The 22,594-nt window shown below is 28.8% G+C and overlaps 2 protein-coding genes across 6 annotated transcripts in view; one reads left to right on the forward strand and one right to left on the reverse strand.

Annotated features, from left to right (window-relative positions):
- Positions 1-9,017: 9,017 nt before the first annotated feature.
- Positions 9,018-10,753, reverse strand: LOC129952805 (intraflagellar transport protein 46 homolog). 2 transcript variants are annotated; one of them, XM_056065639.1, is made up of 3 exons: positions 10,652-10,753; positions 10,200-10,568; positions 9,018-10,125 (listed from the first exon to the last, which is right to left on the reverse strand). In XM_056065639.1, exons 2-3 carry the CDS (start codon positions 10,341-10,343, stop codon positions 9,283-9,285), a joined length of 987 nt encoding a protein of 328 aa, XP_055921614.1. In that variant the 5' UTR covers positions 10,344-10,568; positions 10,652-10,753; the 3' UTR covers positions 9,018-9,282. The 2 variants fall into 2 exon arrangements, with proteins under 2 accessions (XP_055921614.1, XP_055921613.1); XM_056065638.1 differs by lacking the exon at positions 10,652-10,753 and having other exon boundaries at positions 10,200-10,627.
- The window catches only part of LOC129952806 (uncharacterized), an 84,285-nt gene continuing 72,363 nt past the window's right edge, over positions 10,673-22,594 (forward strand). Inside the window, exon 1 of one of the 4 annotated variants that reach the window (XM_056065643.1) lies at positions 10,673-10,798. The gene's annotated coding sequence lies outside the window, so the exon portion shown is untranslated. Of the gene's footprint in view, positions 10,799-10,823; positions 10,923-16,320; positions 17,058-22,594 lie in introns of those variants that run through there. The other 3 variants (XM_056065642.1, XM_056065644.1, XM_056065640.1) reach the window with 3 other exon arrangements.

The raw sequence follows: 22,594 nt of genomic DNA on the forward strand, positions 1-22,594 counted from the left end.
TGATGATAGTTACATGAAGGTATATGAAAATGCAGATATGTTTTACAATTAACAACGTGCCGCTTGTCCCAGAGAGAAGTTAGTAAAGTTGAATTGTAGTCTCTGATATCGGGGCCATGGAACACACTGTGCAATGGGTATGGGCATTGGCATGGGTCTAGTGCTGTGGGAAGATTACTTTCAGGTTCAGTTGTCGCGTTTACAGTGCACTACTCAGTTTAATTGCAATGTCCATTGTCACGGTTTAATGTTATAACTTCTGTATTGAGGTTTGTCATTTATTTAAATGCTTTGTAACAATCTACTATCAACTCAACAATGGAAATAAGGTTCTTTTATTTTAGTTCAATCCAAGTCCCGGCGATTGCGTTTCCATGACATTGATTTGTGAGAGAGTTTAAGTTAGGAAATAACTATAATTGTTATGATTTATGTTCCATTTGTACGCAGATAGACTTTTATATTATAATTGATATCATAAAAATGAACTTTCTGGACAGAGTAGGTGATGATGGTGATTTATTAATTGACTATAGGAAGTTATTGTAATCATTTCTTGACGTTTCAATGTCCCTAGAATCTAAATTAAATGTTTTTAGGGAAATGTCATACGTTCAGGTAACCTTTTTTCGCTGACCATATCTCAAAAATCGGCAGAGTTATTTATTTAAAATAAACACGAAAAGATACCGAAAAAAACTTTTAAAAAAATCGAGTCAGTGGTTTCTGACTTAGCAATTCAAAAAAAGGAAACATATTTGGCTGGCCCAAATATCTCTGGAAACAAACATTTAATGACGTGATACCAAAATGGAAAGAATTTAAAAAAAATAACTAACGGTTTCTTTTTATAAATCAAAAAAATCGGACAAAATATTTGTCACCTCGAAAATTTTTCGAACAAAAAATAATACTTCCTCCAACATAATTTTATGTTTCGAAGATTACCGTTTTTACATTTGGTTCGAAAAAAGTAAAGTTATTGACTTTCAATGATGTTAACACAATTTAATTTACTTGGAAAATATCCGAAAAATGGAGCTTAGAATTGGTTTTCGAATAAAATATTTCGGAAAAAAAAACATTGAAATCACACTTATGTATTTTTAATATGCAAATTAATCTTTTAGGTTATTTAAAAAATAGCCTAATGACAACTTTTTTAACAAAAATCGAAAACCTTTGAAGTTCATTGCGTGTAACGGTGTGGTTTGGTCTAAGTTTGATTACAAAATAGAACCGATAAGGTTTTTTTGTAAACTTTAAGCCATTAAAATAGTAACTAGCTGAACTAAGGGTAAATTAAAACGCCTTGTTCTACTTAAAGACCATTCTTTAAAACCACTCCTTTTTTTCAAGTAGGTGCCTGACTCTGTACATATCTACCTTACTGCAGGACGAAAACTTAATGTTACTTCATGCCATTAATTTTATGTGCGTAAAAGTGAAATATACCTACAAATAAAATCGTTATATGTTTTTTGTTTGTTTAATCTTTAAGAGAAATTAATTGGCTTCGCAATACAATAATAACTATAGCTACTCCTGTTCTTTGTCTGTTGACCTTTAAAGTTCGTCAATAAATTGTGATTTTATCATTTTATGAATTGGGTTATTTATACGTGAAATCAAACTGAAATTTTGAAATCCATTCGAACAGAAAGGATTATTTTTTTTTTCATCGCTTAAAGAGAGTTATTTTTAGGCACTGTGTCATTTTTTATGGGATCGCCTTTGTTGCACAGATTTAAAATTTGCGAGTTTAAAAAATATAATATTGAAAAGAAAAAGAACCAAATATTTTTATATTATTTGTTAAGCCTATACACAAATTTAATAAATTTGAATAATCAGGAAGTGTATCCGAAAAATAGAATTGAATATATGTATGTACATTTTAAATTAATTTCAATTTTCTTTATAATTTATTTTTAAGAGTATTCCAGTTAAAAATAGCGCTGTTTTCAGATCAAGATTTTAAGATAGACTATATTTCAGTAAAAATAATTGAGTTGGCAATAGAAAATAATTAGACCACATTTTTGACAACTTGTCCTATTATTAACTTCCCATAGGAAGTTATTGTAATGGGTCCGATTTGACAAATTGAAAATTTTGACATTTCTCGACGTTTCAAGGTCCCTAGATTCGAAATAAAAGATTTTTAGAAAGATGTCAGTGCGTGCGTGTGTACGTACATATGTAAGTTCGTACGTGCGTACGTTCGCGACGTTTTTTTCGTCGTACATAGCTCAAGAACCAGAAGAGATATCGACTTCAAATAAATTTTGTTAAACAGATAATAAGGGAGAAAGATGCACGAACTGCTCCCAAGAAAATTTCGTGGGCGTTTTTTTTTAACATAGCAGTTTAAAGTAAAGGTGAATATTTTGGTTAACCGTAAATATCTAATGAACCAAAAACTTATGTAATATATTGTAACGTGATACCAAACAAGTATATTTTTTGAAAAAAAAATCCAATAAACGGTTTTTTTTAATAAATCAAAAAAACTAAATAAAAATTGTCACGTCGAAAATTTTACGAAAAATAACGTTTTTAACATCTCGTAAAATTTTCAAAATAATCTAATTGACGTTTTTTTTTATAAAAAAAAATATTATTCAAAGTTGGTAAAAATTGATTTTCGACTCAAATATCTTTTCAAAAATTTTAGATTATGGCTTCCAACTAATTTTTACTTATAAGAAATATTGCTTTTAACATTCCGAAAATTGTTTAGAATAATCGAATTGACAGTTTTTTGACAAAAAAATAACAACCTTAACAAAAAAATTAATAAAAGTTGGTAAAAATTGATTTTCGACTGAAATATCTTTTCAAAACTTTAAGATATTGGCTTAAAACTACTTTTATCCTTTAAAAAATATTGTTGTACACATTCAGTAAAATTTTGAGAAAAATCGAATTGACAGTTTTTTACAAAAAATAAAAACTTAAAAGAAAATTTAACAAAAGTTGGTAAAAATTGATTCTCGACTCAAATATCTTTTCAAAACTATAAGATTATGGCTTGTAATAAATACAAAAATGTACTTTCGACACCAATGGCTTTACAAAAATTAAAACTATTGTCTTCAAACTCTTGTTATTTTATCAGAAAATATTGGTTTCGAAAAAATCCAACAGTCCGTTTTTTCATAAAAAAATAAAATCTACAAAAAATAGTACCCAAATTTGGTAAAAATTAATGTTCGGTTCTTGATATCTCTCAATTTAATTTCATTCATCCAATTTGTAAAAATCTAAGAAATGCTACTGTTATTGGTTAATTTTTTTTCGACTAAAAATGTATTTAACAAAACTAGATTTTCAAACTAAACTATTTCTTTAAATCAACAACTTTTTTAACCTAACACGAAAACCTACAAACTTCTAACAAAGACAAATAGACAGACCGGATGGGAAGTTATTAGTGTGGGTCGCATCCCATCCTCTTTTTTGGTACTAAAATTAGTTGGCGCAAAAGCTCGCAGAGAACCAGGTCCTAGTGAATAAGGTACAATGTTCAATCAGGGATGAAAGGGGACCTACAGTTCTTATGCCTTAAAGGTGGCATAGGCAGTGATTTAACTAAAGATCACTGCAATGACAGTCCTATACGCACTAACCATCAAGATACCGGTACTAAGACTGGAAAAAAACTTAAAACTGCAAAAAACTGTTGATATTAAAAGCGAAATTACTATTGTTTTAGCATTCTATGGGGCGAAATAAATTGATTTGTTTTTGATTTAAGGTTAAATCTGCAGATCTAGATTTTTCGGCAGATTTACCCCTTTTGCACCAATACAATACAATTTTTGAAAAATATGTTAAGCTGTTATCAAGTTACACTAATACTATAAGAAAAAGAAAACAATTCAAACCGTTTTTTATGCGCCACAAAAAAAATCAAATTTTGATCTGAATTAACCTATGGAAAACCCCATTAGATTGGGGATTTGGCCTGTTATTTTTTTAACGAACTGGCGCTTTTCAGACGCTTTGAGATGAACCCTATTTTTAATAAAACGTTGCCTGTACGTTGTATGTGAAAAATTGAGGATTTGAAATTTAAAATCAGTTTTGTTATTTAAAGTCACTGATATGCCCAATAAAAATGTCCTTTCTGTAAACTCGACTTATTAAGTATGTCTGAAAAGTGTCCAATATGTTAATTTTATAATTTCGAAGGTTTATTAAAGGATTATAAGAATTTGGAACAACCGTTTGGAAAATGCCTTTACATTTTTACGAACAAATTGTAGGAGATTGTGAAAAACAGTAAAGAAACGAAAAATGTCACGTTCTTTTTTTTCATTTAAGTGATTTTTTTAGACTCAAACCCATTTAAATATTTTGTAAAGAAGTAATAAGGAGATAATTATCCAGGATTAGATCGAACGAACTTAAATTCTTAAATTTTATAATTTACCAATAAAATATATATGTTTAAAAAAAAAAACAAATGGCTTTAATTAACCAAAATACCTTGATTTAAATGGTTTTTTTTTTATAAGTGAGCACATATATAAAATTTTACAATTTCAGTTTAAAAATATTTTTTAATAAGCAATTTTTAGGAGCTTATAATATATGTTTCACATTTAATTTTCGATTCAAAATGTTAACCAGTTTTTGAGATATTCAATTTTGAAAAAAAAAATATGTTTTTTTTTTAAACCAAAAAGTAAAATTTAACATTATTGGTCATCAAATATTATTTACACAATATAAGAGCTTGTGAAAAAAAAATATTCAAATCGATTTATTAGTTCTTGAGAAAACTTGAAAACAAAATCACGTTTTAATTGAGAAAATTTAATACAAATCTATCGGTTCGTCTTAAAAAAGAACACCTAACGTGAATCGGCTTAAAACCTTAGTTTCCCAAGTTTAACTCAATGGATCCAATGGTTTGTATGTCATTGATCCACAAATTTTTTTCTTTTATGCCGATTTAGCGCAACACATTTGTTTTAGTCCATAAATATTTAAGGGCATTTGTGCAAATGAATTTTTGGTAATGAGAGAAGACTTGACTATAAGGATCTCATTTGTCGAAAAGTGTAATTATTGATATCAATTATAAAATTTGAATATACATTATACCTACATATGTAGGTTTGTGTCTACACATTTGTGTGGAATTTTGTATGTAAAGTCAATAACCTCTATAAAATCATGAATGTATAATAGATTATAAAAAGGCTTAATTATCGTTTCTATTCTTCATAGCAAGCTATTCTACTATGTATACATACTTATATATCTACCTGTCCGTAAGTTAAGTCATAACTATTTTAAAAATCCAACAAAACAATTCTCACCTGCTGTGACTTGATGAGATTCTCTTTTTACTCAGGTGCTATAGGTATTCAAACAAAAAACTCACTTTCAATAATGCATTATTTTGTTTTCAATGAAAACGTGACTGCGGGACCAAAAAATATGCTTGGACATGGACATTGGATAGAACTTGATGATTTATTCCGTTCCAGGAATTTTCTGCTTTCTGGCTACTGCTGGAGCGCTGCTCTGTCATGAAGCATAGAATATGACACATCAAAGAAGAGAGGTATGTTAAATATAGATAGAGGTACAGGTACATTATCTACATTCTCGGATCAACACGTCATTGTTAATTGACTGTTGGCATTCATGGTGTTATGCCAATATAAATCTGTCCACGATGAACATTCTAAAACGTTCCAATGGATATTTGTCTTTGTTGTAATTCTTCTACAACATGGTAATGCAAATGCAACAGCCAGTAGCAGTCGGTGATGGATAAAGCCGACACTGCCGCTGCCGCCGATTCCAAAAGATGCAAATGCATGGAGAATAAATAAACAAAATGCTTTGATAACAGTTCGTACCTGCCTTTAACACTTGATAGGTCAGCGTTGCCAATGTCACAGAAACAATTGTATTTTTTTTTAAACTGTATGTAACACTTTGTTATTTCTTCCTTATTTTATTTAACTTCCACTGAAAACTAAGCTTTTGATAAAGCAAATGAAAACATTTTAAAAAAATGTCAAAATTTTTGGAAACAAACATTTTTTGAACATAAGCAAATATTTGTCAATTTATGTTCTTTTTTAACATAATACATTGTATAGAATAGAATAGAAAGTAAAAATATAAACATATATTTTTTGTTAAATATGAAAGAATTTAGGAGTTATTTTTACAAGTCACATAAATTAATTTTATTTTCTAAAACTAAAACGGCAACACTAAATATGGAACAGAAGTTTAAAAGAAATTTACATACGTGGTTTGTGATGGATAGAGTTGTGATTTGTGTAGATTCTCCATATTATGACGAATTTATATTTGTACATTTATTTATTATTTCGGTTTTCTTGTTGAAAAATACGAATCTTTTTTAAATATACATACACACATATAAACGATTTGATCCAGGAACAGAAACGGATCCATTTATTTGTGGTTGCATTTGACTTTGACAGTGATTTCTCAAAAGACTTTTCTTTATCATTCAGTTGTGGAAAAATAAATTTTCATAGGTTAGTAAAAAAGTATGAAGTTGTTGGAAAACTGCAGACTCTGCATTGATTTTTCAGAAATGGTAGAAGCTCTTTTAATTTTTATTCATTTGAAAACACGATAAAGTCATCCATAAATTAAAATTGAATTTGTATATTGGTCCTCTGTCGTGTTATTAGCTTCAAGCATTTTGCTTATGTAAATACGAAGTTATGACGTGGAAAAACCGTAATAATACCAGTGTTTTGTTGGAAAATCTATCAATAGTGTAGTAGGATTTTACTATACTTATTTATTTATTTATTTATTTATTTATAAATACTACCGATAAAAGTTAAAGTAGAATCTTACTACGGATGTGTTTTTGACGTTTATACTAGTCTCGGATGGATCTTATGTGATTTCGTTCTCAAATGTTGGTACGATTGATATTGCATTTCTATTTCGATGGCTACGTTCGTTGAGTAGTTGTGCATTTGGGATTATTTGTTTTCCATTGGGGAAAAATCAATCTGTTACTGTTGATATTATTTAGTTTTGTTAATGAAAATGGAATTTTTTATTTGATTAAAACAAAACTATATTTTTTGTACATAAACATTTAAATAAACAGACCATAATGCATTATCTGTAAAACTAACTTCTCCACAAAGGTTTTTCTTCACAAATTTTGACTCTATTCTGATCCCCGACTGAAATCGAGTCGAATTAAGCTCATTTTAACTCGATTCAGGTATATAAACAATTGAGGAGAGCTACAAGCTCGCTTGAACACCACATGTTAATGTAGTAGTCTACAAACAAAACCCCCTCCTTGATGTTTTTATTTTATGTGAAAGCTGCAGTTGTTAAATTAACTTTTTTATAGAATCTCAATTCCAGATGTTTTCTTACCATTTCTTCTTGAAAATTTTCCATTTTATTAATTTTAGTTAGTTTTTCTTGCTAAGTTTATTTTAACTTTTGATTTTCACAAAACTTTCTTCTATTTGTGTGTTTTTTTTTTAAATTATTATTCTGACAGATCTTCTTTCAGTTGTACCAATTTTAAAATACAAAAATCTGGCTGCTGCCGATTGGTTTTCTTGGAAATTTTTTTAGTATACTATTTATAGAATACCAAAAAAACACGGATAATAATGATAAGTCTGTTTAATAAAAGAAGCTAATTTCTTTACAACACCTGATATTTTTACTTGCGACATATAGGAACTATATGGCAAATTTTGTATCCTTAAAACAATTTCGAACTCGATATTATCATCAAATATGACATTACGATGTCTCGAAAAAATGGGTGCACCAATTTCGTCCGTCTGTCTATTAGTCTTCGTCCCTACAGTCCATTGTTCAAACTTAAAATTAAGGTTTTAAGCAGATTCACGTTAGGTGTTTCTTTCATTTTTTTAAAGAACAAAAATAACAGTAGCAACCATACACACATATGTACAAGGGGCGTTCAATATATTCTCGGTATCGGGGTGAAGCTGTGTATATATAAATTGACTTATATTTATCAAGTAATACTATTATTTTAGTGCATTCTTGTAAAATTTCATTATATTTCATTATATTGAAAAATAAAAACAATTTAAACTGAATTCGCATTTTCCTTCATATCGATACCGAGAATATATTGAACGCCCCTAGTATTTGTTGGTCAAAAATCAAATATTTCGTGAAAATGAAGCAATGGATTTTTATTAAATTCTATCTAATATTTGTACTTATGACATATAGGGGCTATTTGTCAAGTTTCGTATTCGCATAAAATTTCAAACTCTAGAATTAGTCCTGCAGTTTTTTTTTTTTTTTTTTTAATATTTTTAGAATTGTTGGAAAAACGCCAAATTTTAAGCCTCATATATTAAGTTATTTTGAACCCCAAAATACTGAAACCAATATATGTACCAAAAATACAAAATGCCGTTAAGTCAAACAATAGTGATTTTGTCCCCAAGCCATTTTTAAAGATAGCATAATTGTTTGTTCTCAAGGTATTGAGACAATAAACTAAACAATTTTAATTTTAAGCAGAATTTTTGAAATATGAATTTGCTTAGTTGCACAGGTAATAGCTTCAATTTTGTAATTATTTATAATACTTCCATAGTATAACCATGTATACATAAACAATCAGAACCGTTTACGAAAGTATTTTATAAACAGAGATAATTTAGTTCTAAAATGGGTATATATGTTTTTAAACTATCAATTATCTGAATTAATACTCGGTTACATAAAAGGTTTAAGTCAAAAAAGTTATCCTCGGAATGCAAACATTAGGTCTAAATGGATTGTCTGGCGCCCAAAATATGTCTGCAGTTTAATTAAACGAATTTGAACAAGCCAAAAAAAACACTTTTTCCAATAACCTAAGGCTAAGAATCAGCCACAAATTAGCTTAACACAATTGAGTATGAAATACAAAATTCACATTCATTTCACATTCAAAATTGCCACAGTAAAAAAAAACAATCTCAAAAAAAACTATCTAATTCAATTGCAAGACAAAAGAATGAGTCTTTATTGTATGTGTTCAAAAATTTCATTCACAGCCTGAGGGAATTAAAAAATGTGCCATATGATTTTAGTTTTTGTTGAAAATTCTGCAATTTTAAGTGATTTTTTTTCGATATACAAAACGTTTTGAAACGCATATCAAGGACATATGCAAAACTGAAGGACATTATTTTTAATCTGCATTTATGGAGCTAACTTCAAAAAACTTTAAATCGCATTTAAATAAATCTATGAACGTTTTTATTCATAGGAATGATTCGCTGCTAAATACATGCTAAACAATGTGTATACTTTTTGAATGCATTGCGCCTGAGTCAGTTCTCCGGATGATGCGGGTCCACAATCAATGTCCAGCTTTTCGCACAACACTCGTATATACTCGACAAGTGATAGATTATCATCGTTATAAGCTTTTTTTAGATCATTCTCTAATGTCGCATAGGATTGCGGCCAATCAATCATCATTGTCTCGATATCCTTTTCCGGTTGGACATTATGGTTCGATTGACCCAAATGAATATGTTCAACTTCTGTTATCCACTTATCTACATCTTTTATTGATTTCGCCACCGGAACTTGTGATGCTGAGTGTGACCTGGCACTGCCAGTGAGTACGGATCCAAGTTTGATGCTTAACAAACTTGGTTCGCTCTGCTGGCCACTGGGTTCGTCCAAGAAATGAAGGCCCATCTTCTGGAGATGCTCTTGGATGTCTTGTTCACGTCGCCGCTCCATGACCGGGGGGAATGACACTCTCAGAAATGCGTCCACATCTCCGACAGCTGGTACATATTCGGGTATAAAAGGCTGCAGGTGATATTCCGTCTCGATAAGCTGGGGTGTGTATTTTGAAATGAAAGGAAATAGCTCTTTTATCTCTTGTGGCAGGGAGAGGTTGTCCCAACTAGAGGGGCTAATAAGTCTTGTGCCGTGTTGTTGATGTTCCCGAAACTCCTTGCTGTCTTCGGATTCTGAATCACTAGCATCACTATCATCGACGAGTCCTTTGGCTCCTGCTCCATCCAGTTGGTCGTCGTCGTCGTCCTCATTTGTTGTTGTGGATGAGGAACGCGGTAATCCGTCCTTAAAAAAAAGAAAAACCAAAATAACAAAATTTAAAGTGTTGTTGTTGAAAACTGGGAACTGATTACACTCACTGGCTTGGCATGAATTGCACGTCGTCGGGCAGCAGCTGAACCGATGGCCGATGCACGCCTGGATCCTTTGGACGCACTCTGTACTTTATCAAGTTTAATCGGCTCTGAGCCGTCTATCTTGATTTCTTCGTCGTAGTAATTCATTGAAAGGGAGTATATATATGTATGTAAGTATCTTTTTGCCAATTGGTATTTTTTGTTCTTGCTGATTGTTCTTCTAAATTGAATAATCTTCTTAATTCGATACTGTATTTATGCCTTCTGCCAATTTGAAGAGAAGAGAAGAAAATAAAATCAAACCAAACCAAACCGGTGGTGGTGTTTGTTGTGCTTCAGGACACCTTGGCAACCTACGATGACGACGTGGCGCTGAGTATATGTAGGTATAAACAGAATAAAGTAAAAACAAGTTTTTGAAATTCTTCCTCAGGGTGTTAGTCGTTTTTAGTTACCGTTTGTTTTTTGCGTTTGATTCTGGATGAAGTTTTTTTGTTATTAGAAAATAAAATAAATTAATAGCTTTTTTTTCAATTGTTGCTAATTTTTGTTTCTGTTAAAAGTTTTGAAAGTGATTATACATTTTTCAACATCGAATTCAGGTACATTCATATACTTAGTATGAGTGTGATGTTGAACTTGAAAATATAGCTGGTGTGGAAAGTGGAATAAAACGTACTTGCAAAAAAACATTTTCAAGTTCAGCCAAAAATCGATTGACCATAGGTCGGTCTTATTTATTTATTTGTATTTGTTTGCTTTGGCTCAAAAGCCGAAACCGTGACCAATACTTATGCTGGAATAAGTGCATTTAAGAAATTAAACAGCTTTTAAGAGAAGCTTTAATTTGAATTGCAATATAATTTTACTTTCTTTGAAATACAAGGCTCTCAATGTTTTCGTGGTTATAAACATTGAAATAAGTACCTACAAATTTCGTATTTTAAATATTGGTCGGCCGTAGTTTAATCTGTTGGAAATTTTGAACAAACTGTATTAAAAACCGTTTTCCTTTATTAGAACATAATTTTAAAATTATTTGTAAGTAAGAAAGAAAAAATGAAATACGATATAACAGAAAAGTCAAATAAAAGAAAACTTGAAGACAATTCAGAATTGAAACTTTTCAAAAATAACTCATTTTTTACAGAAAACAGAATTCATTTATGAGAAATTTTAACTGACCATCGGAAACCCTAAAATTAAGTCCACTGGTAATACCATAACTGAATGATATGAAAGAAGAAGTTATTTGAAAAATGTCTTTCGATATTTTATTTTGTAGGTATTTAAAAAAATTGTTAATGGAAAACTTTGCCACATATATAATTGTTTATTTTTTTATTAACGACTTTTCTTATTTTGATGTTTGTTAAAGATATTCTTGAATTTTATTGAAAATAGAAGTGTTCTAAACTATTTAAAATTAGCATTTCTGCGAAATTTTTACAGAAATAAAAATATACTGTTTCAAAGGTTGCATCATTTTATTTTAGATTTACGGAAAATGAGAGTTTAGTCAAATCTTTGTTTTTTATACTTTGGTTAAACAAAAAACATTTTTTTTAGACAAAAATCAACAAAAAAGAGGCTGGGATGCGACCCACACTGAAAACTTCGTACCCCGTCTATCGATTTGTCTTGCTTAAAAGTTGTAGGTTTTATGGTTGGGTTAAAAAGTTGTCAATTGAATTATTCTTAAACATTTTTAAATTACCAACATATTTTTCATATAAAGAAATAGCTTAGTTTATAAACCTAGTTCTGTTAAAAAGATTTTTAGTCGAAAACAAATTTTTACCAATTTTAGTAACATTTCCTAAATTTTTACAAATTGGATGAATGAAATTAATTTGAGTGATATCAAGAACCGAACATCAATTTTTACCAAATTTGCGTACTATTTTTGTAGATTTTATTTTTTTTATGAACAAAAGGACTGTTCGATCTTTATAAAAAAACTACTGTATATCGAAAACAATATTTTCTGTGAAATAAAAAAAACTTGAAGACAATATTTTTAATCTTTGAAAAGCAATTTAAGTCGAAAGTAAATTTTTACCAAGTTTTAGTATTGTTCTTTTTTAGGTTTTTTATTTAAAAAAAAAATGTCAATTTGATTTTTCTCAAATTTTTAATGATGTTGATAACAATATTTTTTTAAAGATAAAAGTACATAATTTCAAGTCAATATCTCATAGTTTTGAAAAGATATTTGATTCGAAAATCAATATTTACCAACTTTTGTTAAATCTTTTAAGTTTTTATTTTTTGTAAAGAACCTGTCAATTAAATTTTTCTCAAAATTTAACCGAATTCTGAAAACAATATTTCTCACAAGATCAAATTAGTTAAAAGCCATTATCTTAAAGTTTTGAAAGGCTATTTAATCGAAAATAATTTTGTACTAACTTCTGTTAATTTTTTTGTAAGGTTTTTAATTTTTGTAAAAACACTGTTCATTCGATTTTTCTCAAAATTTTACTGAATATCGAAAACAATATTTCTTATAAGATTACATTAGTTGGGAGCCATAACCTTAAATTTTTAAAAAGATATTTGACTCGAAACTCGATTTTTACCAATTTTAGTAACCTTTTTTTTAGGTTTTTATTTTTTATAAAAAAAAACGTCAATTCGATTTTTTTCAAAATTTGTTCGGATGTTAAAAATTTTATTTTTCGTTGCAAAACATTGTGTTGGAGATAAAATCAGTTTTTTTTCGTAAAGATTTCGAGATGACAAATATTTTTTATCAGTTTTAACTGTTAATTGGATTTTTTTCCAAAAATGTATAATCGTTATAATATATAATATACAATTTAGTTCAACTCTCTAGCGTTATTGGTTCGTGAGATATTTAGGGTTAACCAAAATGTTTACCTTTTTTTTTAAACTGCTTCGGTAAAAAAAACCACCCCATACAATTTTCTTGAGAGCCCTTTCTGCATCATTCTGCATTATTATATGTATAACAAAATTCATTTGAAGTCGGACGTACGAGCGTACATACACACAAGCATCTTTCTAAAAATCTTTTATTTCGACTCTAGGAACATTGAAACGTCGAGAAATGTCAAAATTTTCAATTCAACAAATCGGACCTACTAGAGTACTTAAGGTTTCATATTTTTTCGGATATAATATGCAGAAATATTTTCATTAAAATATTATTGCGTAAGTCATTAAATTCTAAAAAAAAACACATCCACTAGTTTGTTGTTTTTAAAGGACAAGCAAAATTCCTTGATAAATTTGTTCACTTATCTTGTTTTGGTCATTAATAAAAGATCCGGTATTTTTATTATAGTTCCAGAATTAAGTACTTTTTTGACCCTCAAAACGATAAACAAATTTTCAAAATCCATTTTACATTAAATTCATGTTTTCATTGTCTTTCTTTTATATCTATACGATGTTTCTATAATAATTTAAGCCTGAATTCCTTCGGTATATTGATTAAACTACAATAAGGATAGTATTACAAATTCCAGTCAATACCTATTATTTTCCATGTCGCATAAATATACACAAATTACCCAAAAATAGTTATTGTGTTTTTGGAATGCCATATAAGAATAAGATTGTAATTGCTAATGCGTTCATAATGAGATAACTATAGGATAACCATTAACTTTGTCAAAATATTTGTTGTTTCTCAATTTGTGTCTTGTGTGATTTCTTAGCCTTCAATGGCCACAGTTTCTGGCTGGCTTCTATTACAAACAATGAAATCCTGCTACTGTTGATATTATAGAAATATGCACACATTCGAACACAGTACAAATAAACACTCAAGACAGAAGGGATAAAATATGTTTTTATCTACATATGTACATATATCCATATGATAAGTGTATATTTCTGTATATTTATACTGACCATGATCTTATCAGTTAAGGAAGAATGTAATCTTAACTGCAAATAGAATTTCCATATTCACAGCGCAATCTACAATAATAAAGTTGTTTTTGCAATGCAATTTCTGGTTTGAAATACACTTTTTTTAAACATTTTGAATTTTGAAGTTCTAATTAAATGATTTTCTTGATTCTTCAATAAACATTATATGTTTTATAGAAATGTTGGTTTTTTTTTAATATAAACAAAAAATACATTTTTTTTGGACGTTGGGATGATGTTATCAACATTTTATACAATTTTTGTTAAAATTAAGTTATGGAATTATCTTAAAACAAAATTGTCAATTATTGGGATCCTCTAACACGAAGATTATTAATTTATTATGAGAAATTTAAAAAGATATATCTATATAAATAAGCCATACTGTATGTGTTTGAAATAGTTAAATTCATTTAGGAAATTTTCGCAAAATTAATTCCTTCGTCTTCCATAGCTTAAGAACCAGTAGAGATACAGAGTTTAAAAAAATTTTATTATACAGGTAATAATGCAGAAAGATGCAGAAAGGACTCTCAAAAAATTGCGTGTGTGTTTTTTACCATAGCAATTTAAAAAAAAATGTGAAAATTTTGGTTGGTAGAGTGTTGAATTAACATTTACATTATGTATATTACGCGACACCAAACAAGTATATTTTTGGAATAAATTCCAATTTACGTTTTTTTTTATAAACCAAAAAAACTTAAAAAAATATTCATCATCCAAAAAATGATACTATCTCCAAAACAATTTCGTGCAACGAAGAATATTTTAAACATCTGGTAAAATTTTGAGAAATATCGAATTGACAGTTTTTTTTATAACAACTAAAAACTTAAAAAAAAGGTTGGTAAAAATTGATTTTCGACTCAAATATCTTTTTAGAAATTTTAGATTGTGGGTTTCCACTAATTGTATCTTATAAAAAAATACTGTTTCCAATAAAATCGTGAAAATTTTAAGAAAAATCGAGTTCACAGTTTTTTTTACAAAAAAACTAACAAAAAAAAATAATAAAAGTTGGTTGACACTGATTTTCGACTCAAATATCTTTTCAAAAAATTGTAATTATTGCTTTGAACTAATTATAACTTATAAAAATATTGTTTTTAACATTCAGTAAAATTTTGAGAAAAATCTAATTAATAGTTTTGTTCACAAAAAATAAAAACCTAATACTTAAACTTGGTAAAAATTTACTTCCGACTCAAATGTCATTTCAAAAATTAAAAATATTGTCTTCAAACTTTTTTTTTATTTCACAGATGTTTTTTTTTAATCCAACATTCTGTTTTTTTCATAAAAAAATAAAATCTAAAAGAAATAGTACGCAAATTTGGTAAAAATTGATGTTCGGTTCTTGCTATTTCTCAAATTAATTTCATTCATATAATTTGTAAAAATTTAAGAAATGCTACTTAAATTGGTTAACATTTGTTTTCGTCTAAAAATGTATTTAACAAAACTAGATTTTCAAACTAAACTATTTCCTTGCATGAAAAATGTTGTTGGTAATTTTGAAGTTTTTATGAATAATTCAACTAACAACTTTTTTAACTCAACCCTACAAACTTTTAAGCAAGACAAGTCGACAGACGGGATGGGTAGTCATCAGTGTGGGTCGCATTCCAGCCTCTTTTTTTTTTTATTGAAGAAATCTAAAAAAAAAGTCTATCGGTCGGTTATTTTAGAAAATTCGAAATTTTTAATTTTTGACTAACAAAATTGTAAGAGAACTACAGTTATTTTAGAATTAAAACATAAAACAAAAATCCTTACATGAATCGGCTAATAAACCTTAATTAACAAATTTGAAGTCAATCGACCCAATGGCTGCAGGGTTGTATACAGACAGACAGACTGATGGGAACTTTTTTCGAATTTTCTACCATTGCAATGTCATGTTTTTCAATACTTCCCATACATTTTTTATGTGTCGCAGGTAAAATTGTGATTTTTTTAAAAATCTGAATCAAAAACTAAGTTCTGAAGTTTCCAAACTTTAAAATTGTTTCCTTTATCTCAAATTAAAAATTTAAATTATATAATTTTAAATCTGGCAATGTCCATTTCTCAACTATACACAAATTTAAGAGCAGAAAGATTCTAAAAGAACTCAAATAAGTAGAAGTTTATATTTTCCTCTCATTCCCTAAAGATAAACTAAAAGCTACCTGCTCCACAGTCCACGTACCAACCAAATCAACTAAGGTCCACGGTCCACCTTCCATGTCTCCACGTCTTCACGTCTACGCCACAGTGCACTTTACTGTTAATATGTAAACAAAAAACAAACAACTTGCTTATTTTCACTCAACTTGAGTGAAATTTTTATGGAACTTGGAAGTTCTACTTTTCTACAATACCAGTACCAGACTCCAGGCATTTGGCATGGCAAGTGGCAAGTGCTGTGCTGGTCTTGCTGGAGTTGAGTTTGAGTGCAACATACGAAAAACATACACTTTTTCCAGTCAATGCTATTCGAGTCGTTGAGCATGTCAGACGTGCTATCGTTGTCGTTGTCGTGTGCTTTTTAAATTACAAATCGTTTCATTCGTGTGTGCTTATGTTAATGGTCTTATAATAAGAACCTTGTTTCTTTTGGCGGTCGATTTTCGAAATATCGAGAGGGATTGAGGTGAAAAACCTTACTCGTCCCCGTAAAACGACTTTAGTTTTTTTTCTTAAATACAAATTTAAAAAAAATATAAATTGATTAAAGTTTGCAATTTCTTACAACAACAAGATTTTGCTATTTAGTAACAAATTATAACGGTTTTTAGTGATTTTATGAGTGTAGTGAAGTATCAAGTGAAGTGTTAATTAAAGCTTAATAAAGTAAAGTGAAAAAAAGTTACAAAAAAACTTATAACGGATATTTCAACGAATAAATTTAGCGGAAAGGATTTACATTTCAAAGGACTATCGGAATTCCATAGGAGCAGTAAAAACAACAATGTAAGTCATTGTATAGCTTCCTATAAAATAAAAGTTCCATTCGAAAATAGAGGGGCTCTTCGAGCTCAATTGCAACTTCCATACAAAATTACATAAAGGAAGAACAAAATTCAAACCAAAAGCGGAAGTGGTATCCTCAACTTAACTGATCTCAAATTCAACACTTGCTATTTTTATTTCATAGAGAAAAAAATCCACAAAAAAAATAGAAAAATTAAAACTCCATCCGGTGTGAAGTAATATAACTGTCGTGGTCCGTTAGCAGAGTGGGTGCTTAGTTTAAGATCGACTCACCCATTCACGGTGGTGTCCACTAGGGACAATCTATGAATTTTATTGCACTCACCTCCTCCTCCTTCCATTGCCATTTAAGTGGAATATAGTAGTGAGTTGTGGAGTTGGAGGATAAAAGATAATATTGCCATGCCCAACAGCCCTTTTTTTGCCGATATACTATTCTAGTCAACATTAATTTGCATTTGCATTTTTCGTAAAAGAATTAACTCTCTGATACTAAAAAAAACATTGTCATTGTCGTTATTTTAATGGTCGCGGTCGGTGGGGGTTTGAAAAATGTACTAAAAAGTAATATAACAATAGATTTTTGTCAAGGGAAGGGAAAAAGGCGCTCCTTTTTTATTATTTTAACTGTTTCATATCAAGGAAAATTTCCCTAATTAAGGATGTTAACGACCCCTTTTCTCCCCCTAATGGCTAGAAGGTTAGCGAGTATGAAAATAGGATAACTTTTAGAAATAGGTCAAACGGAGGGGTGGCACTTTTTGTGTGTGTGTGTGAAAAAGAATGCACTATGGATGATGGTTTCCTTCCTCTAGGGTGTCCTTTGTTTACTATAAATTTAGAAAGAGGGAGAGACAATTTCCACACCATTTTCATAATCATTTGTTTTGTTTATCATTTTTATACTTTTTTTGTCCTTTGATGGTGAACGTAAAGTCACGTGTAATATCTGAAGAGAGGTGAAGAGGATAAGAAGACGCTCCCGGAGGATAGCTATTATAAGCTCCATCCATTTAAATAGGGTGACCATATTAGGTATTCTACAAGGTTTTCCAATAAGAGGCTCTATTTTAATATGGAAAATAGCAAGTGTTTCTAAAAAGAGAAGTCAAATTATTTTATTTCATTGTAAATTAGCCACGGCTACGGGTGCCAAACAATGACTTTAAAGTGTTTTATTTTCTTGAAATGACTGATAAATAATACATTTCCAAATTATACTGCTTTTAAACGAATTCAATTAGTTATTGCGTAGTTAAACATGACAGCTTAAAAAATGAAAATTGCATAAATAGCAGGCTATTTAAAATGAAACTTTTTATTGAAAAATCATAATATATAAAGTAAGTGTTTTTGGTTAGAGCCTTTTGAAGGTGTGAAAGGGGGGGGGAGGTTGGGTAATTTAGGGATTACAGACGCAAACTGAATTTCTGCAGTCTGGTCACCATAAACTTCTAACTGGAATAAAGAAGAAATTTATATTATATATTTTGTGGTTTATATTTTTATGATTTTTGTATATGCCTTCAATTTGTATGTGTTCAAAGCCTAAAGTAAAAAAGTGGGACATATTTTGTGTTTTTACTATTTTGTGGCTCTTAACTCTTAACTCTTAACCTAAAGCCTCTAACATTTTTTTTATGATATATGTAACCGCTGACATTGTTGTCATTTGCATTCGGCTCAAGTATCAAGGAATTCAAATTTCTCAAGGGGAAAACAATGGAGTACCTATTTTGTTTTCGTATTTTGTGTAAAGGACTTATGAATGTAGGTACATACATTTATTATATATGTACGTCCTTTATCCTTTGTTTTATTACATTCAAATCAAATACTAGATCGTTTGTCATTTTTTATGTTTTTTTTGTATGACGATCCTTTGATTTCCTTTTTCGTGAATGGAAAACTTGTTAATCATATACACACGAATGCATAGACAAAAAAAAGAACAATTTTATTGTTATTTTGAAGGTTTCAAGTAATTGATGTTTTTTTTGTTTTTGAAATTTTATCTCCCTGTAAGAAGGTCAAAAAATAAGTACAAACCATAAACGTCGAAATGCAAATTGGTTTGCCTTGTTTATTGCATATTAAAACGTGTGTTTTGTATGAGGTATGCAAATTGTGTGCATATCGTGTAAACAATGTTTTATGTGCTCTATTAGGATATAATAAGTTAAAACCACTGAATGTGATTAAAATAATAAAAAACAACTTATTTTTTGTATGTACTTAAGTTTATTATTAATTTCAGTAAGTTTTAGTTTTTCTTTTTTTTTAGTTCCTAATTATAAATTGATTGAATGAAGTAAAATTAGTTTTGTGGTTTTGTTTTTGTGGTGGCCGTCAAGTTTTTCATTATTTTTCAAAAATATTATTCAATAATGAAAACACGTCGTTGTTCTGTTGTTTAATACTTTATTTTTACTGTAACAATAAACTAACTGATAGTTTTCAAATTGTGTTTTTTTGTCTTATTTAGAGTTGCTAACACTTTAGTTTAGAAAGGATGACAAATTTATATAATCTGTTTATTTTGCAATACAATTCCGTGTGATATTTAAAAACAGAATATTTAGTAAAAATATTTGCATATCTGTACAGAAAGTTCATCATAACAGTATTTGGATATTTTTAATGTAGAATGATAAGAATACCAACATATGTATATGTATGTTTATCAGTTTTTTTTTATTATTTTAATAATTTTGGTTTTTATTTTGGCAGAAACAAGTGTTTTTAAAATTTGTGGTTTCATGGTTTCTTTTATTTGTACTACAATTAGATAAATTCCTGATATTTTTTAAGTTCAAGTCATATTAAGATAAACACGTAATTCCAAATGATAGAAAAGGAAACAAGTTTTTTCGAAATTAAAGTCTGTATTTTTTATTCTTTATTTTGGCTTAAGTTAAGTACAATTAATAATATCAAGTATCCAGCGAAATATCACCATGCAACGCATTATACGAATTTATATATAATCGACAAGATTCAGCAATATTGCGATGTCTGGAAGATGAAAAGCAACATTCAGAAATGCGAAACTATTCTATTAAGGACTCCGCTGTATGAAGCCTAAAAGGATACGAAAATAACTGGACAAATCTATTGATCGTTGGACCAAATTGACAGCAAATAAAAGTGTAGTAAAGTACCTTGGATTGGTTTGGATCAGTACTTGTATTTCGGGAGACATATGAGAGCTGCTCTGGCCAGAGCTAGGGGAGCCGGATGTTTTTTAACAAAAGGTGATTTGCTACATGCCGCTTATCCGGCCGATGATTGCCTATGGGTGCCCGGTATAGTTCAAAGTTGCCCCATCTCAAAAGAAAAGATTTTGGTGTTTGAGAGACAATGTCTGCGATGTTACCTTGGGCTACACAGAAAACCAGCGTCGGAGTACAAACCTTACTATTCCAACCAGTTTCTATACAACAGAGCCAACATAAACATAAAAGATAATTTCATGCTGAAGCTTGTGTAGGGGTCACATTGCGACGGAGCGAAGAGATAGGGTCAGGCAGGAGAACCAGTTGAGAATGTCATTTAAAGTTGTCTAGGGAGTTTGGACTGGCCGGACTAAATTATAAAAGAAAAAAAAAGAACAAAACAAAAACACAAAAAAAAACACACACATAAACAAAAACCCTTACTGTGGCTGTTCTAGTTTTAAGTATTTTTTAGTAGTATTATTGGTTTTGGTTAGTTTAAAGGAGCTTAAGTATTATAATGGGTAGTTTTTTTTTAAATTTAGTTTTAAGTTTTATATAAAATAAAAAATAATGATAAGGATACCAAGTTTTTTTTTTAATTTTCTTGGTTTTAGAATAAGTTCTTGTTATTTAGTATTAAAATTGTTCTTAGGCCGAAAGGCAGTATTTATAAGATAATGTATTAACTTAGAGCACCCGCATAGGGCTACTAAGATATTTTTTTTAAGTTTTTGAAACTTACGCTAGTTTTTTAAGAATTTCTTGTCTAAAAAAAAAACAATTTATAAAAACAAAAATTGTTTGAATGCATTTTATTTGAATGAATACATTTTTTGTAATGTAACAAATTTCCAAATTATAATTTTCTCTGTGTAAATTTGTAAATTTGTTTTTTTTTGTTATTTCTTTATATTAATTTTTTTTAGACAACATATTTAGAAGTATGATTTAATTTTTTTTAGTTTCCAACTTTTTTTACTTTGCATACACTATTTCATAGCAGTTTTTTCGACATTTCTGAAAACACCTTATTTCATTTAAGTGCAATTATTTTGGCTAAATTAAATTGTTTTATTTTTAATTTGGCCACCGTTGTCAACTGTCAAAGTATATGTCCGTTAAAATAATTGTATTTATTTAATCGTTTAACTTCTTGCGCGAATTAACAAATTGTTATGAAGGATTGAAAGGTATTGTACGGTGATTTATAAGCTGTGATTCAATAAAAATTCCGCAAAACGATTGAAGAGATTTTCTTCAAAAACTTAAATGTCATGAAGAGATGGCTTGGAATTTGGTTTTCTTCTATACTTAAAACTAGTTCCTAAGTTTTATTTGAAACAAATTTAAGGATTCAATGCATATAAAATATTTGTGTATTTATATTTATATTTAAATTTATATTTATTTTTATATTTATATTTATATTTATATTTATATTTATATTTATATTTATATTTATATTTATATTTATATTTATATTTATATTTATATTTATATTTATATTTATATTTATATTTATATTTATATTTATATTTATATGAAAGTGAGTTATTCAGCTTAAATATGCTGGGAACAAATAAAAATATTAACTTCAAACTTATTTCAGAGCTTAAACTGCAATTGATTTAATAATTTTTGCAGTTCTTCAACTGATCATTTAAATTTTTTTAAATATAATTTTTTTTTATTTTTGAAGTTATTATGGCATTTTCTATATACATTACGAGTATTTTACATGCAAATATTTAAACAACAACATATTAACAATGCTTTGAAAAAAAGACCTTTTAAAAGCCTAGCTATATTTGATTAAGTTTAAGCGAAGTAATACATGTACATTTTATTTCAATGCGATACATATTTGTACTTAAATTCGAATTCGAAAAATAAGTAAAGTTGAAGTGCCTCAATTTCTCTTGTGAATCATCCTTTGATATTATGTACTTATATGGATTTTATATTTTTATAACCTTACCAAATATAACCCTCATCCTTTAAGAACAAACACCTTAAAACTGTGTAAGTGTTGAGAATAAACATAAACGTATATTAATGACGAAAACAAATGACTAAACATCAAAATTCTCGGTTTTTATATCTGACTACAAGCATATTTGTATTTCTGCTTTATTTAAAGAGAAGGCTATAAACTGATAAGATAACAAAGCCGTCTTATCAACAAACTGCTTTAACTTAAAATAAAAAGTGGTTTGCGGTTGACATTACCCATGTCATGTACCGTACGTATTACGATCTATGAGTAACATAAACGATAACGAGTTCTCCAAAAACATA

The sequence above is a fragment of the Eupeodes corollae genome, chromosome 3, assembly GCF_945859685.1.
Source record: "Eupeodes corollae chromosome 3, idEupCoro1.1, whole genome shotgun sequence".
In the NCBI taxonomy this organism is placed as follows: domain Eukaryota; kingdom Metazoa; phylum Arthropoda; class Insecta; order Diptera; family Syrphidae; genus Eupeodes; species Eupeodes corollae.

What these genes read in the sequence shown, in the direction of transcription:
- LOC129952805 (XM_056065639.1), bottom strand. Translation starts at nt 10,343, where the DNA reads ATGAATTACTACGACGAAGAAATCAAGATAGACGGCTCAGAGCCGATT. An exon ending in GTGCAATTCATGCCAAGCCA is followed by an intron (nt 10,126 to 10,199) that starts GTGAGTGTAATC and finishes CTTTTTTTTAAG; the next exon opens with GACGGATTACCGCGTTCCTC.